The 18030-nt window shown below is 37.9% G+C and overlaps 3 protein-coding genes across 8 annotated transcripts in view; 1 reads left to right on the top strand and 2 right to left on the bottom strand.

Moving 5' to 3' along the window:
* The window catches only part of LOC143264561 (beta-1,4-glucuronyltransferase 1), a 34569-nt gene extending 30253 nt beyond the window's left edge, over positions 1-4316 (bottom strand). Inside the window, exons 1-2 of one of the 3 annotated variants that reach the window (XM_076532229.1) lie at positions 2992-4316; positions 938-1151 (exon numbers count right to left, since the gene is read on the bottom strand). In XM_076532229.1, the coding sequence (XP_076388344.1) occupies positions 938-1048 (111 nt within the window). In that variant the 5' untranslated portion in view covers positions 1049-1151; positions 2992-4316. Of the gene's footprint in view, positions 1-937 lie in introns of all 3 variants that reach the window. The other 2 variants (XM_076532230.1, XM_076532231.1) reach the window with 2 other exon arrangements.
* A 103-nt stretch (positions 4317-4419) lies between these two features.
* On the bottom strand, positions 4420-15285 carry LOC100883742 (uncharacterized). Of its 4 annotated transcripts, none has more exons than XM_076532232.1 (8): positions 15101-15280; positions 14792-15022; positions 14144-14307; positions 13733-13916; positions 11811-12202; positions 8284-8373; positions 5256-5321; positions 4420-4964 (listed from the first exon to the last, which is right to left on the bottom strand). In XM_076532232.1, exons 2-8 carry the CDS (start codon positions 14964-14966, stop codon positions 4689-4691), a joined length of 1347 nt encoding a protein of 448 aa, XP_076388347.1. In that variant the 5' UTR covers positions 14967-15022; positions 15101-15280; the 3' UTR covers positions 4420-4688. The 4 variants fall into 4 exon arrangements, with proteins under 4 accessions (XP_076388347.1, XP_076388348.1, XP_076388349.1 ...); XM_076532233.1 differs by having other exon boundaries at positions 14792-15019; XM_076532234.1 differs by having other exon boundaries at positions 14792-14991.
* Positions 15286-15587: 302 nt separating this feature from the next.
* On the top strand, positions 15588-17936 carry LOC100883854 (uncharacterized). The gene is made up of 4 exons (XM_003705402.3): positions 15588-16055; positions 16183-17174; positions 17249-17485; positions 17593-17936. The coding sequence occupies exons 1-4, from the start codon at positions 15978-15980 to the stop codon at positions 17804-17806; spliced, it is 1521 nt and encodes a 506-aa protein (XP_003705450.3). The 5' UTR covers positions 15588-15977; the 3' UTR covers positions 17807-17936.
* Positions 17937-18030: the final 94 nt, after the last annotated feature.

Below are 18030 nucleotides of genomic sequence, written 5' to 3'. Positions count from 1 at the left end.
CTGCTGCATTGGGCTGCAGAGTTTTCTTTCGATTTAGGAAATGTGGGATTTGGATATTTTGGAATTTGGTAGTTTATGGAATTGGGATTTAGTAACATTGATAGTTGAGATTTCTGGAAGATCTTGAGATCTTTTGGGGCGATTTTGAGGTCTATGGACTTCCGAAATTAGAAATTTAAGGGTCAAGAATGTGAAGAGTTTGGAATTTAAAAATTTGGGAATTTAGGAGTTGAAGAACTTAAATCTTAGTCATATGCGATTTGGGACGTTGAGATTTTTGTCATTTAGGATTTGGAAAATTGTGATTCTGAGGTGACACAATGCTAACGCTCTTGTTCATGACCATGGTCAATCGTTGCGCTCGAACCCATCACTATCGCGTCCGTGCGCGCGTTATCGCAGTATGATTAATCGGTATTCTTCGTTAACAATTCAGAAACAAAGCTTCAAATCCCATTTAGAGAGCTACACCAGTTGTGAAACACCCTATAGAAATATAAAAATTTAGAATACAAAAGTTTTTGAATTTGGAACTTAGGAATTTGTAAATACAAACTCAAAGACTTGACAACGTTCAGAAACTTCCACGTTTATAAATCTGATTCATAAATTCGAAGTTTACAAAGTTCAAAAAATCCAAAAAAATGTTTATAGAACACAGAAAAAGTGCTACCCCTCCAGAATACAAAGTGTCGCGTGAAAACAGCCACAAGTAGCGCCACCGAAACAAGGTCACGCGGCGAAGTTGCACCTTCACAGCAATATCGTCCATTTCGCTGCACTAGCGACATCTTGAACGTGACGTGGTTCATTCGTCGGGGTAGTTGCCCCAGAACCGTCCGAAACAAGTTATCGCCAGCGACTCCGTACGATCTCGTCCTTCGACGATCATCTAGAAACGATTCGAAGAAGGAAAGGAACCAGGAGCATCACTCACCTGAACCATTGATGTGTGCTGGCACGCGAGACAGACCTGCCCGTTCGGCGGCAGTCTGATGGCGAAATCAGTCCGTACCGACCCCTGTCGTTGCCCTCGCGTCCCGTGCATTCAGCATCAGGTCCGGGTGCCACACTGCAGCACGCACGGACACACGCACGTGAGCACTGTTCACGTCACTACCACGACCACGCCCACGTGCCAGCAACTTTTCCTGGTACACGCAGACAAACCACCTAGTACGAACAACCACCGCCAGGTGTGCTGTTGCATCGCGACCACGACGGCGCGAATGCAACTCCCTCGGAAATCGATTACACCTCCGCTCTTCTAGGGTTAATCTTAATCTGCCCACGATAAATCTATTCGAGATGCATCGCTAATTCCGTGCGCCGGATGCAGTAACTCGCGAGAAAACTCGAGATCTCGCGGTTGTCGCGGATTTTCGGGTTGATAATTTAAGGGTGCGGTTAATTGTTATCGATGTTTTTTTTATTGTTGAAATTTTCTGGTTGAGAAATTAGGAGGTGGGAATTTAGAAGATGGGAATTGCGAATTGGGGAAGTAGAAATTGGGGGGTTGGGAAGTAGGGAATTAGAAATTGGGCAGTTAGAAATTGGTGAATAAGAAATTAGGCAATTAGGTGTTGTGAAGTTAGAAATTGGGAAATTAGGAATTGGGGAATGAGGAATTAGGAAATTAGGCAATTAGGAATTGGGCAATTAGAAATTGGGCAATTAGAAATTGGGCAATTAGAAATTGGGCAATTAGGTGTTGTGAAGTTAGGAATTGGGGAATGAGGAATTAGGAAATTAGGAATTGGGCAATTAGAAATTGGGCAATTAGAAATTGGGAAGATAGGTGTTGTGAAGTTAGGAATTGGGGAATGAGGAATTATGAAATTAGAAATTAAGTAATCAGGAAGTGAGGAAGTAGACATTGGGAAATTAGGTGTTGTGAAGTTAGGAATTGGGGAATTAGAAATTGGGCAATTAGGAATTGATGAATAAGAAATTGGGAAATTAGGTGTTGTGAAGTTAGGAATTGGGGAATGAGGAATTGGGAAATTAGGAATTGGGCAATTAGGAAGTGGGCAATTAGAAATTGGGAAATTCGATGTTATGAAGTTAGGAATTGGGGAATTAAAAATTGGGCAATTAGGAATTGATGAATAAGAAATTGGGAAATTAGGTGTTGTGAAGTTAGGAATTGGGGAATGAGGAATTGGGAAATAAGGAATTGGGCAATTAGGAAGTGGGCAATTAGAAATTGGGAAATTAGATGTTGTGAAGTTAGAAATTGGGGAATTAGAAATTGGGCAATTAGGAATTGATAAATAAGAAATTGGGAAATTAGGTGTTGTGAAGTTAGGAATTGGGAAATGAGGAATTGGGAAATTAGGAATTGGGCAATTAGAAATTGGTGAATAAGAAATTAGGAAATTAGGTGTTGTGAAGTTAGGAATTGGGGAATTAGAAATTGGGCTATTAAGAATTGATGAATAAGAAATTGGGAAATTAGGTGTTGTGAAGTTAGGAATTAGGCAATGAGGAATTGGGAAATTAGGAATTGGGCAATAAGAAATTGGGAAATTAGATGTTGTGAAGTTAGGAATTGGGGAATGAGGAATTATGAAATTAGGAATTAGGCAATTAGAAAGTGAGGAAATAGAAATTGGGAAATTAGGTGTCGAAATTAAGAATTAGGAGATTAGTAATTAGTGAATTAATGAATTAGGAAGTGGGAAATTAAGAATTGGGAAATTAACTATTAAGTAATTACAAACTAAAAACTGAAAATTAAGAAACTGTGAAATTAAAAAATGAAAAAAATTTTAAAATGTAGAACCTGTTAAATGAATTATTTCCTAAACCACAAAAATTCTTTCCGAAAGAAGAAACATTCCACTGAAACTCACAACCTACCTCCAATAAAAATAAACGCATTGAAATACCAAAATTACGCGATACACTCCACTTTCATCACTTCCGCCGCTATTTTACTAAACGATATTCAAGCGGTATTTCCGATATATCGAATTATCGGTAGCTTACCGGTATTATCGATAAATATCGATAACGATGTTCGATAGTCACGCCACTATTCGAATTCCTCGGACTTTCCTGCTGGAAATGAAATTGCGTTCTGAGGATATGATTTAAAAAGTCAGCTCGTAGAAAATACTATCTAGAGTACAAAGTTCGAATTAACTGGAAGTGGGAGTAAATAGTGATTACGGAACGCGGGAATTTGTTTCCAATGGAAACGTCATTGAAGTTTCAATGATGTCGTTGTTAAAATATCTCTTTTAAAGCGATCGCCGATTTACAGATTCGCTTCAGCAACGGAGATTAAACGTTGATGAAATGTTGATCGTAAAGAGATCGAGTGGCACTCTCGGGAGTCAAATGATGAGCGTGGAAAACACCGTTTAAAATTCGATTTCGACGCGCGATGCCTTCACACGTGACTTCCGTGCCGATACGTTAGATGCAATCCTCTTTTCCTCGATCCTTTGAATAAACCACGTTCGATTTATCTTCTGTTCAACATTTAAACCAGGCGGAAAACAGTGGACAAACGTTGTTATATTTGCGCCATTACCTTTCCGGTATCTCCTTGATAACGCGTTAAAACTCCAACTCGATAACAACACGCCGTTTCCCGGAAATTAAATAGCCACATCCATGTCCAAGTTTGGAACGCTCTTGCCCGCGGTTCGCCGAAAATTCTGCCAGATTATTGCGAAAGATAATTAACGGAGTCTCGCTCTTAACGAGGCGTTCCAAAAGAAGGACGCAGTTGTACCGGTATAAAACCGCTTTTTTCTTCTTTCTTTTTACGCCAGGGCTACGTGCACGTGCTCCCTTATTCATGAGAGCACTCGCGATCTACAGAATGCTTCATAACACGCGACACTCACGTACGTTACGTACCCGAAGGCCCGTCTTAAAATTTGACGGCTTCGCGAAAGGAAAATGAACTTGCTTTATATCTGACTTGCTTTAATGAACCCGCCTTTTACGAATCCTGTGCATGTTGCCGAAATAAAGTTTACGCGTTATGAAACGACCTGTAGAGAAGAATAAAGAAAACAAAGACAGCGGTCCTCTAAATTCTTTCCCGGTGGATAATCCTGCGGATGATCGTGGATAAAAATAGTCTCCGTGGGTTATGTCCGTGTCGTGGATCCTTGACACGACTTAGCTCCGAGTAAGCAACAGCCAGGTCGTGCGATACTCGAAACGTCAAAAAGTGTTGAATAATTTCTGAATTCGTCGGAACTATATATTCCCCGGTGTATCGTACGGTCTTGTTGCCCGTATGAATGGAAAAGTGTAGGTAGTTATGCGTGACCGGCCATATAACCGCCTCCGCTGGTGACTGGTATATCGACGTGGGCCAGCCAGACTCCCAAGATAACATTCAATGAATAAGTTACCTCGATGGAATTAAGTTTAAATATTTCATTCCTCGACTAATCTCCTGAGCCCGGTGTAGTTTATTTGCAAGAATCTTTTGTTACCGACAAGAAGCTCGAAAGCCGAAAAACAGGCTGACTTGCTGATAGCGGAATCGATTGTGATTTATGCAAACTTCGATGTTAAATTAATTACAAGATTCGATCGAAATAATTGACGACGACTTGGACAAGAGAAATGCGTTCATACTTAAAAATCAACGGTAAACAGATGTATTCACAGTTTCTTGGACGAGATTTAAATTATGCAGCGAGTTGTTTGCTGTGTAGTCAGGAGCATAGTGCTCGGTTTATTATACGATCCACCATCTCCTTCTCGTAAAGATGGCGTTGCCTTAGGGACTCCAAATATGAATCTTCAATGAAGTCGCGAGAGTTTAAGGACGAACAGAAGCTAGACGTTCGTTCAAATTTCTTGGAACTTCTTGGCGAAGATATCTTGCCGACCTTCTGATTCCGTTTTGAGTATCTGCTGCAATTTGCGTTTCTGTCCTTTGAGGTTGCTCGGCCCTCGGTTATCATCGAAGACATCGAGTCATCTTGCGTCTGGAAAGGTATCAATAATATTTGCTTTAGCAGCAAATTTATGACGAATATTACAATGAAATTTATGATAGAAACATTTTTTTATGTACAAAATATTTGATGTATAAAGTAAGTCTAGAATTTTTCTAATTTTAATTATAGTTACAAGTTTTGTTCTAAATACCACGATCATTAACATGGTATGCTTGTTTTATAAAATACTGAAAATGTCTCCTTTCAGACATTTGTAGGAAAATATATGGGAACAAAGGATCATGGATGAGCATTTGCGAAAGAGAGCTCTTGAGTTACCTTTGCATCGATCTCTTGATCTTTCAAAGGAGGTAGGAAACATTTCTCAGCGATATCATCCTTCAACTGTGAACATAAAGAAGTCGATATCTGTAACGAGCTGAATAGTTTTCTCATAGAATCGAAATAAAGAAAAGAAACAAGACTTTTCGCGTATAAAATATCATTGTATTCATAACTAGGAACCTTACAATTCAGAAACGTGGACTTTAGACATTATTGAAATAATTTGATAACTTATAAAATTTTGTCATTAATATTGAAGTGTAGTATGCAACTTAGTACATTTTGAGTGTATGAAATTATGGACACAAACTATGTATTAAGTAGCACTGATGCGCTTAAATAAGAGTGTCGCCAACTCAATTTGAAACCTTGATTACTTGAAGTAACTTTGAAGGGACTTTAACAATGTACTAAATAATCACGCACCCACCCAAACTTCCATTCTAAGCTAATAATGCTAAGCTTGTAAAAGTGACCTTGACAGTATTAAAAATTTAGCTCGGATTGAAAACTGCAGAAGATCGCACGTAACTTTGTCGACTATTTACCAAAAATGATGAAAATGGCGGTGCTCCGTTTTCACGAATATTTACTCGCATAGTAGACTGTCGGTATTTGCAACAGGGTTCCCGAAACTATTCGGAAAGTGAAGTAACGCGATTGTCAGCTGAAAAATTCCACGTCACGCGACAGAGTCTCGCGGCAAAATTATTTAGAAATAGTTTCGATGGAAGTTAGCCGTCAGCGGGGAGGTTCGTCGCGAAACGTCGCCAGCTATTTCCGAATTCCTTTGCAAATTGTTTTGCGGTGACCGGTTGTATCGACGGCACCGAACGCCCGGGACAAAGAAAGTTTGCCGGAGGAAGGGCAAATATGCATAAAGGGCGTAACTCGTTGAAATTCAGGCCGCGATTATCGATACGGAGGGACCGGCTAGGCGGACAGATGAGGAGGATACGAGCGGAGGCCACTCTAGCAAGGACGAAAGTAAGCAAAATCTAATTCCGGTGGCGGTAGGCGAGTCACGGGTACCCGACTACCCTTTCCAGAGAGATGTAACGCAGGTTTATCCACGTGTAGAGAATTTCTGTACGTTCTCTCGCCCCTTGTATCCTCGATTCCTAGCCGTGTGCCTGTGGTAGTTGCGGCCTGCACTCCTCGCTTTGTGCATATAATTGGATTTCGGTTCGGATACCGGTCTATACTTCGCCCAACGGCATTCACGCTAGCCTTCGGTCCTTTTCCTACGTTCCACGCCATTCGCGTCTTATGATTAGATTTAATCCAACCTAACGAGTAAGGACTAATTTTCCGTGGCTCCTCCCTTACGAACGATCGCAGATGTATAATTGATAAACTGTGAAACGGAATCGCTACCGGAGACTCGATTTTGCGAACGTACCGGGATTGTCATTAAGAAAATTTGATCCCTGTATTGATAAAAGATACTGTCCGATACTGTTGCAGATGCTGCTAATAACGAGCAGGTGCCTTTAATGTAATTATGGGGACCAGTCCTAGGTTCAGAGGCTAATGCGAACAGATAAATTTAGTAATTTACTCGTGCAATTTGTTTTCTATTTTAATAGCAGAGAGCTTTGAAGAACTTTCTATTTAATTGCACTGAGTAATCTAATTTTAAGCCACAATTTTAACATATTTGTAATAAAAGATGTTTAAAAATGATTTATAACAAAATGTATTTATCTGTAACATTAACTCTTAATCTTCTTGCAAATGTACCAGAGTATATGTATCAACGGAGTATAATATCTTATTTAAATACCACAGATGCAACTTATAATTGTGTTACATAAAACTGAACTTATCTCTGCATACATTCTAAAGTACATCTAATACCGATTCACGCCTGTGCAATTGATATAACGCTGTTAAAAAGTAATTAAGCAAAAAAGCAATTAAGTAGACTTGGCCAGTGGCAATTACAAAAACGAATGTAAAAGGGGAGGATTTAACGGTGATTTGATGTTGTGAACGTATCGAGAAAGAATGGAACGAGGGAAAAATTGGAAGCTGAAAAAAAAGAGACGTTCCCCATTATTAACGCGAAAATGATACGCACGTAATTAATCTCGCTTATAAATCTTCTGGGCGGACCATTATGAGGCTTGACTTTTGCGCGCCAAACGAGCGAAACGAATCAGTTTTCGTCGGGGTACCTCTTTGCATCCCCTAATTGGCAATTAAATATTGAATGTATCAAATGGTGGACGACGTCAATTAGTCATCCTGCCACACCTCGACTATCCTTTTTCCGCGATATTATTAGTTCCGAAGAACGATATGCAACTCCGATTCAGCAGAGCATAAATACCGTGTTGCGCTTTCCGCGGCCATAAAAAATGTTCCGCGCGACGACCAAAAGAAATCCATTTCACATTTTATAAATTGAAACTGCTCCATTCGCGTGCATTAATCTCTTCAAATTACTGGTGAAAGCTCCGGCATTTTCGGTAACGATTTTGCACGAAACGCTTGAAATTATCCGGAAACCGTTCCCGAACGTTTATAATGACAGATTTTTTGATTGGCAGGATATTTAGCAGGGATTAATTCCGAATAGAGAACAAAGAGTCGTTGAACGAAATTTTTATCACTATCATTTTTTCCGCTACCCCGATGGAACTTTGCTTTTGTGCGAGCAAAGACTCGTTATCTTCACTACTTTGAACTTTGAACAATGGTACAAGGGGAAGATTAAAAGAACGACGAAGATTACAAAGAAGTTACATTTCTTGTAAATGAGAGGGTGCGCTCGGTACTTTCCTGTGAGATTATCGCGGCTAATGCGACTCTCGTTATTATAAGTAACGCAGAACAAAATGGCGAATGGCGAAATTACCTGTATCGCGTCTTACCAAGTTTGGAAAATTTAGAAACTTTAAGACTATAAATTATTTGAAATTATCCTGAATAAAGAACTACTCCTCTAACATCCTTATCCAAAGAATCAGTAAAATTCTATAACGTATATATATGAAAAGAAAATAGAAGTACTTACCTTGAGTTTTTGTGCTTGCATCAGTATTCGTTGGCAATTACGAGCACTAACTGAATTCCCGTATGACCTTCGCCGCATCAGCCACTCTCTCTGCAACAACAAACAATCCCCGAAGCAGCCATCGCTTCGATGAAACTTTCAAACTAAACAGACCTGAGGGTTCGGCCGGTTGCCCGGGGCTTTATTTACTTTTTACGAAAGCCCCCCGACGCGACGATTCGCCCACTCCGTGCAAGTTTCCGGTAACGCGAACGAGCACGTTCAACACCCTCTGTCTGTTGTTAGAGCATTTGACAATTTTGTGTACCCCTCATTTCTCTGTCGGCGAACATCCGGCACCGGTTTGCCCGTTAAAAGTCTAGTAAGATCGATCGATCGAGCTAACAGCGAAAATCGTCGAGGTGCCGACTGGCCCGGCCGAATCCAACGTAAAGTAGATTATGCAAATGCTCGTCGAAAGAGGATGGTGCGAAAGAGAACTTGGTGGAAAAGTGAGGGGCAAGTGGTAACCGACGGATAGAGGAAACGAACAAAAGAACGGGAGGAGGAGAGACGGAATTGTATCAGACAGGAGGGTCACACTCGACGCATCGCACTGTTATACTTGTTACGTTTTAGTTAACCCTCTTTTACCGAACACCGTGTGTGTACAGCCACTTCCATAAGTACTGGCACAGATTTATTTTATGTGAACCGCATTCTACGAGTACGTTCTACTTTTAAATTCGAATTTTAATTCAATTCTCTTTTACTTGGTTTAAGAATTACTGGTTGTTGCATGTTATGACCTTTCCAGCATTAAAAGTTTATGCTGAAAAGTCAGTTTTTAAGACATCATTGACCGTGAGGTAACCGGCAAAACTACAGAGATTCATTTAAAAAGATCTTTACAATTTTTAATATACTTAAGAATTTAAAAATTGCATCCACTAATTAACTAATCGTCAAAGAAGTAATAAATAAATTCCCTATACAGAAAGTACCTATACCTTTACAATAGCACTTCGCTATGCTTCAAACAGTTCATGTTCTCCCAGTCAAAAGCGAAACATCGTATGATCGATACGACTCACTTTCTCTGTCTCCATTTTTATATTTCCTCCTCTGTTTCTGTTTTTTCGTCTCTCTGTTTACCCGTCGTGTCATTCTGTCGCGAAACCGCACCAGTTAATGCACGTCGGTGCATGGTTAATATCATGGCAAGTTAAACCGTGGGCAATATTAATACAACCTCTCGAGAGTCAGTGTAATTATGGGCATTATGGTGTACCTCTCTTGTCCCCTTGTTCCAGCCCGTTGACCTCGGCCGGCATTTCATTTAAATTGTTCTCGACGACGCGTCCACCAGGAACAAGTTTATTCACCGTGTATCGGTGCATTTATCTCCCTGCTACCAAGTTACTACTCCAACGTAATTCTGGATAATGGTTGAAGAGCGATAAATACGGGACAGTAAGGGATGTTGCATAAAGACCGTACTTTTCTCTTGGAACTGACATGCAACCTACACGTACACGTTTCATAGTTGTTCATTTTACTTCGAGAATAGATATGAAATGATCGAAAAACCTAAATTAGTAATAAAAATTAGGGAAATGCAGATAATTGTGTTCATAGATATTTTTGCAAGGTAATTATATGGTTGGCAAGGTAATTTTACTGGCAACAACTGTAAATCTTTCTTTAAAGTTTTATTTCTCCATCATAAATTGCCACTATTGTATCTTTCGCTATGTGTATCACACAACACTGCAGACATAGTTGAAAAATACTTATTTCAAATTGTTGTAGTAGACCAAACATGTATGCCACTTTTCGTATTCTTAAATGAAAGAAAAAAAAAGTTCACATGAAAAATGTGAACTTCTTCAATTCCGTAATTTCGAGTTCCCCTCCGAATGTATTTTTAAAGAACACATCCGCGTGGAGGGTGAATGAACAGTATGAAATTTTAATTTCCAATCCGTTAGAATCGTTTCCGCGATAACGGCACGCGATCAGAGCAACGGAATTCCGGTTCCTTAGAAACGAGCAGGAATGCGGATACGTGTCTATGAGAGAATATGCGTGGGTCCATAAGTAGGTGGTCTCTCCCTATCTCTCTGTCACCCTTGAATTTCAGCTCGCGGTACTGTGGAGTTTGAAAAATTTGCTGAACAACCTTCCGACTCTGGAGTATTTAGCTCAAAGGCTTCCGGAATTCACTGTGTCTCCGAGTATGACGACGACAACTATTTCCTCGCCGTACGCTTGGCGTCGCGCGGCTACCGAAGCTGCGTCGGCACGCCGCTCAGAATGTCCTCTCGAAAGAACGGCATCGTCAAACGACTTTCCGAAAATGTTCCTTGTATTCCTTGCTTTCAATACCTCATTGACTACTACACTCACTAATTATTACAAAGCAGTTGCAAAGAGTAACATTTAAATGTTTAACAAATCATATCAAATGTCGAGACCAACCCTGAAAGTTTGAAGAAAATTGTTTCATTCAAATGAAGTCAAAATTGTTGTTCCTTAATTAAAACTAATATTATTTTACCTTAAAAGAATTCAAACCTGTTTGATCCTGAAGAACTCAGATCTTAAAAAACTGAGAATTGTTTGACCCTAAATGAACGCAAAGTTATTTCATTCCAACCTGAAATTATTGTTCACATCTACTCTATTATTTTTCCAAAACACCTAATAATATTACGACAAATAATAAACACTTAGTAAATAACTATTAAGTAATTGATAAAGTGAACAACCGATTGGTTTCTATTTAGAAATACATTTGTAACAGCCGTACACGTAAACAGTATTTTTGGCGATTCACGAATAAGCGCAGCCAGGATGAAAGTTGAGTTACCAAAAGTTCGAACAGAGACATCTCGCAATCTCGTTTCCTTGTCCTACCGGAAGTTAACCTGCCGTCGCCGAGAAAGCGAAGTAGAAGAAACTTCGCTTCTGTCGACCCATCACAGTTTACAATTTCACGGAAGACCTAAAGCGAGTTAGCTTGTCGCCCATCTTCGTAACTTCAATCTAATAAACATGCGGCCGTTTCCTCGCAGCTACCTTGTCATTTACAGACTTCCGTTTTCTTCGCATGGATTCTATCGAACAGGTGCATCGAGAAGTAGCCTGTGTGCCGTTTACGATGAAAGTGGGACAACCACATTTTTCAAGAAGATTTAATTTATCTTCCAGTTACGTAGGACACTTTTACATAAAAGTATAACATTTTTACATAGTGATATAAAAAATCTGATCTTGCAAAATGTTTCACTTTGATTGAATCACATCCCAAAGTGATATCAACAACAATTGTAATTGCAATGTTTAAAGCTTGAAGCGTTAAATAAATGAGAAAATACGACAGGATTCAGCTTTGATAACATAAAAGTATACCAGTAGCGTTCGAGTGTTTGCCCTCCTCCTGTTCTCCAATCAGGATCGCGTGACGAATAAATCCCAGTGCAATTAAGTACGGTCAAAGGATGTAAGGTGGATAGGTAGATAAGCAATAAACGAAACAAACGTACCTTCGCTTGCATCTCGACTTTATCGGGCCCAAGAGATCGATCGAGCTTCGGAATCGACAAGGTCTTGTATTCCTCGATGGTGTACGGCCGATAGCCCACGCTCTTCTTCGATTTATCGCCAGACAGTTGCTTAACTCTCTCGTCCAAGGAAAAGGAGAGGATGTTCGTGTCCTGTAGCTCTCGCTGATGTACAGTTTCGGAGGATCGGATGGTCGGGGCCAAAGGATCGTTGGATCCCTCGATTAGACGCCGATAAAAGCTCAGCTCGCTTTGATCGTCCCTCGGGGTAGCGAACGAACGTGTTTCGTCGTCTGTGAGCTGCTCTTGGTGGCTGTCCCCCCAAACCGACAAGGTGGAACCCTTAGGGGATCGAGCGTTGTACCATGGTACACCTGCGAGCAACGTGAAGATGAATCTTTCTTACCGATCTTCTTACGCGCGAATCGCTGTAAATTAGATTGCTCGAAGGAGCTAGTTACGGTGAAAAAATTGGGGTTACTGGTCTTGGGTGTAACAGATTTGGAAATCTAGCAGCTGGGAATTTGGGATTTGAAAAATTGGGAATCTGGGATTTGGGAAACTGGGATATGAGAAATTGAGAATTCGAGATCTGGGATTTGGGTAGTGGGAGATTGGAAATCTAGAAATTGAAAATTGGAGTTTGAGAATTTGGGAACTGGAGAGCTTGAATGTTTCGAAATTTGGGGTCTGTAAATTGAGGATTAGAGAACTGGGGATTTAGGGATTTGAAAATGTAGATATTTAGGAATTTATTTGGATACCTCCGAATTGGTAATTTAAAAATTTAGGACATTGAACATTAAAAATTTGTAAACTTGTAAACCTATAAATCTAAACGTTTTAATAATTGCAACTCTAAGTACTTAAACTTCTAACATAAATTGCACGAAATATCTTACATCCTAGGTCTGTCACATAACGTAGAAGGGATCAGTCCATATTTTAGATAGCCCAGCCCCAACCCTATACGGCAATGATGACCAGTAGCAGTTGCATGCAGCACGTAGCAGTACGAGATCGAATTAATGTTTGAAGAGGGAGGATCACGTTAAACGGACTCGTGACTGTCGTGTTTGGATAGAAACTGATCGATAGTTGCGGAGGCAAAAAAAAAGGAACAGTTTAGCTGAAAACCTTTAATACTTTATGTCACACATTTGAAGCACGTTTGACATTCGTCCGATATCACATATGGGCGATGATTTTATAGAATCCATCATAGCGAGCAATAACGAATCATCATGAAAGTGTTCGATCACTACAAGCAATACTAAATCATCATGAAAGTAAATGAACGAATAAACGAACGATAAATAATTAAACGCATCGAAAACGAGGATGCTGGCTGATAAAATTTTCAGCAACTTCATCACCCCAAGCTGTTAAAGTTGATTGTCAACCCAAAATCCCAAAGCTATCAAGCATCTCGAAGCCTACAGCCTAGTCTAAATCCCAAAATCCCTTTAGTATCAGACCCTTCTGGCCCAACAGCTGTTACGTAATTTCCAGATACCTGCCACGCCTAACATTTTAAAAACCTTCCCTTCGAAAACAATCCTTTTACCAACGGAATCGAGGCTGCGAACGTGTTTCAAATTACAGAGAGTCTCGACGCATCCAAACAACAATAAAGCAGTACAGCATAGCGACTGCAAATAAGCGAGTAGAGAAGAAACAAACAAAAAGAGAGATGCTGGAAGGGTCAACGTATGTTCTAATCCTCTTCCTTGGAAATATATATATATATACAGAAAGAACATCTAATCACGACCAAAGTAAACCTTCTAGCAAGAAAATTGCACTGTTCCGGTAGCGTTCCTAGCGTTTCAAACGCATCCCCTTTTCAACCCTTAAGTTCGCGTCGATCACAAACTCGAAAGGATAAAACGTTACAAACTAACTGAATCTTTGATCAAGGTCCAAATAGAGCTCCGATTGTTGCATTTTTGGTGCGACATTGCTAAGATTTTTATCGGGTTTCATAGGTATCGAAGTTTTCTTGCAGCAAGTTTGTTTCGACTTCAGTCTGGTACACTTGGTTGCGGCCATTTTCTTTATGTCTTCCTGATCTTGCTTCGAGGTGTCCTGCAAGATTGGGATTATTAATTAATTTGTACTAAATGATAAGTATTTGTGAGGTATGCTTATTGAATTTGAGGATTAAAATTATTTATTCCCCAAATTGTTTATACTTTCTTCCCTACATTACACCCCAATAAGAGTTCACAGCCCTAAAAAATTGGAAAACAATTTTGTAATTGTAATTTCTCGTGTTAAATGTTTGAAGATGGTTTGAGATTTCCAGATCTTACGTTTTTCCGAGGGGGATCCGTAACGTCTCGTTTTCTGTTCTTTGAAGAAACCGGGCGTCGTCGTTTGGACGTGTCTCCGTTTGCAATTATCGCATTCCTACTGCCGACTGTCTCCGTGTCTTTACTGATACCGATGCTCGACGTGGTTTCATTAGATCTGGTATCTGAAACATTTCCAAAAGAAGGAAAAAAGAGAGTAAAATGAAAGCGAGTTCCTTCGGTTGGGTCGATATTACTGTTCCTTCTCGCGGACCATTCATTTTTCAAGAAAAGATAAGATGTGGAAGAAACAAATACTATGTCCAATGATATCTTTCGATGAATGAAAGCATAACTAATAGAACTAAATATTCTACGAGGTACCTTGGGTTTTCTTAAGAAAGAGTATATTCTGTAAATAAGAGAATAAGTTTTATATTTAGGTCAGGTAACCTTGTGGTACTCCTGAACTAGTTACTGTGTATTATATTATTAAAATAACTTTACAATATTATATCTGTAAAATAAATATTATATAAAATCAGTCAATAAAATAAATATTAAATTTTTCAATACTTTTTTATTTTCTAATAAACCCACATATTTTAATATTATTAAAAATAATTACATAAAGTAAAAGATGTCGCAAATTGGAAACTGTACGCTTGCCTTGTTTACGAGTTAATAATGTAGTGGTACGTTTCGTGCGATGCGACGCGTCACGTGATAAATCATTTACAGCTTTAATTGTCTGCAGGTTGACACTGTTTTCGCGCAAAGAATCTTGGCTCCTCGGGGAGATCTCGTTCGCGTCTTCCAACGAATCCGTCGAGTACTGTGACATCTTGGCAGTAATTTCAATTCATCTCCTAGAAACGCAGAGCATAACGCGGAAAACTACTATAATTAACTAAATTATGCCACGGTATGCTCCAAACAGTCAAATGAAAATAGTCATATCAAGCTTTGCAAACTCACTTCAAATTGCGTCAAAATTCTAACGAGTGTTTCATAATAAATTCAACGACGAGGAAATTCATTATAGCGCAGAGGATTCGAAATATCTGCAGAACCTTCACGCCTTGTAAAATGAAGTTCATCACCAGGTAAGTCAAATGAAGTTTCCAATATGTAATAAAATAAATAAACTAATACAAATATTTTTTTGTGTACATCCTTCATTGTCAGACGTACCGAATTTTTTTCACTGAAACTTATTAACACTTAATCTAATATAATGCTCTCTATGTAATTATTAATTAGTTTCTGAATGACAAACATTTCTTTGTAAATATAATTGTAAGAATAAAGCTGGGTTTAGTTAGGCATGTTATGTTCTTTAATATCCTGCTGGTGCCATCTGACAGTAAACCATGAAAGTAATGACGCGAACCATTTCTTTTTGGTTGTCTCTTTAAAATACATTTCATATTGTACAGTTAGTTCCCGCCTACATCTATCATTAAACTTATACCTGAAAGAATTTAGAAGTTCTCTATGTATAATTTTAATTGTTTCGGAATACGATTGTCGGTTGTTTTCCGGTATCGTTAATTTTGAAAGTGTTACCGTATCGTTTCCAAGATACAGTTTCTGTAATTATCGGTTTTGACGATGTGTTCATTGAGATGTCAGTAATAGAAGTGTATCGGTATTTTAAAGTATTCTACGTTTGCTATTAATATTTAAAAATTGTTTATTCTGCAATAAAAAACAATTTTTTGAAAAGGTGCGTTCTTCATTTACCACTAGAGCGCGCTAATCGTATCATATTCAAAACGATATATATCTATTATAAACAGTTCTATTCCTATCCACGTGGGTGATGGTTGTAATTGCTTGATAATTAAAAAGAATGGCTAAGAAGGTAAAGAAAAGTACTAGTAACGCAAAGAAGATTGATACAAATGTTCATGAAATAAAAACCAATAAGGTAAATAATTAAAAATTGTAAAGTATATGTAATAATTACATATTTATATGTGATGTGATTTGTGAAACATCTTCGATTGTTTCGGTTAGTATTTCATGAAAATATCTGTCTTTGATATTTATTTTAGAAAAAGAAACAAAAAGATCAAGATAAAAATAAAATTGCTATCATTAAAGATAAAAATGAATTTAAGAAGAAATCAAAGGACAAACATAAGCTAGCAAAAAAATTCAAACAGATACCTGACGAAGAAAAACATCAAGCAGTTGCTAACCTTGTAAAGCAAAATTCTGTGAAAGTATTAGATACGAAAAATAAAAGTCAAAGTATAAAGACTAGATTTCAAGCTAGAAATAAAAAGCAAAGGAGAATGCTTAAAAACAGTGATAGACGTGAAAGGAAAGAACATAATACAAGAAACAAAAATTTTAATCAATCCAGTAATAAGACTGATACTGACAGTGTTAAAAAAGTATTAAAAGAAAAAGAATCTAAGAGCATGAAGCGTAAAAGGAATGAGAAAGAAACAAATAATAAGACAACAAAATTTGATTCAACATCACATAAAGCTAAGAAACAAAAGATTGTGCAAAAGAAAGACCATAATTCTAAATCATCCACAAATCATCATAAATTAGATATTAAAAGACTGAAGAAGTTAGTAGAGAAAGAAACAAAAGGTCAGCAAGAAAACACAAAACCACAACCTGCACAAAAAAGAACAGGTAAACAAAAGGCAACAAAGGGACAAAAAGAAAATACAAAACTGCAGTCTTTGGGGAAACAAATAGGTACTAAGAAGAAAAAAGCAAAAAATCAAAAAGAGAATGTAAAACCTGAATCTTTAAGGGAACAAGTAGTTGTTAAACTAAAGAAAACTAGAAATTGGAAAGAAAATATGAATCCATCCTCTCTGAGGGAACGAATGATGACTAAGTTAAGAGCATCTAGATTTAGGTACATAAATGAATCACTTTATAGTAGTGAAAGTACAGAATCTAATAACTATTTTCAAAATGATCCTGACTCATTCAAAGCATATCATGAAGGATACAAACAACAGGTTGAACAGTGGCCTGTGAACCCACTTGATGTTATAGTATCTTCAATTAAGAAGATGTTAGTATAGTTGTTCCAATTTTGGGCCTTTAGTTTTTGTATTAAATAGTAACTACCAATTATTTATATTTTAGGTCAAAGAGTAATATAATTGCTGATTTTGGTTGTGGGGAAGCCAAACTTGCTGCTTCTGTTCCCCATAAAGTGCATTCCTTTGACTTTGTTTCATTGAATGAAAATGTAACTGCTTGTGATATGGCACATACTCCATTATTAACAAATGGAGTCCATGTTGTTGTATTCTGTTTATCTCTGATGGGAACCAATCTTAAAGATTATATTATAGAAGCCAATAGAGTACTAAAAAAAGAGTGAGTATTAGTATTGGAAAAAACTATAGAAGACAATAATGTTAAATACTAATGTAATTGATCTTATCTATACAACAAACAATTTATGTAAAAAAATTTGTTTCCAGTGGTATTTTGAAAATAGCTGAAGTTGAAAGTCGATTTGAGAAGGTGGAAGATTTTATAAAAACAATAGAGAGCTATGGTTTTAAGAACACCTGGACTGATTTGTCCCATAACTTATTTTATTTCTTAGACTTTAAGAAAGAGAAAGACATAGGTAGCCACAGAAATAAGTTACCTTCTATTACTTTAAATCCATGTTTATATAAAAAACGATAATAATTAAATAATGGACATATACATTTTATATGTATTTTAAATGTATTTATGTTAATACTGTTGTTTTTAACTTTTATCATAAGCCTGTACAGCAACTGTAATATTAAATTAATAAAATGGGAAAACTGTTCCATAATGTTTTGATATCATACTCCCTTAGAATGAAATCAAAGACACTTTGGATATTTGATTTATGTGCCTGCTTAAACAATGTGCTATTCTTA

This window comes from Megachile rotundata, chromosome 5, assembly GCF_050947335.1.
Source record: "Megachile rotundata isolate GNS110a chromosome 5, iyMegRotu1, whole genome shotgun sequence".
Lineage (NCBI taxonomy): Eukaryota > Metazoa > Arthropoda > Insecta > Hymenoptera > Megachilidae > Megachile > Megachile rotundata.
Note: the sequence above shows the minus strand (reverse complement) of the source record. Positions and strands in the feature narration are given on the sequence as shown.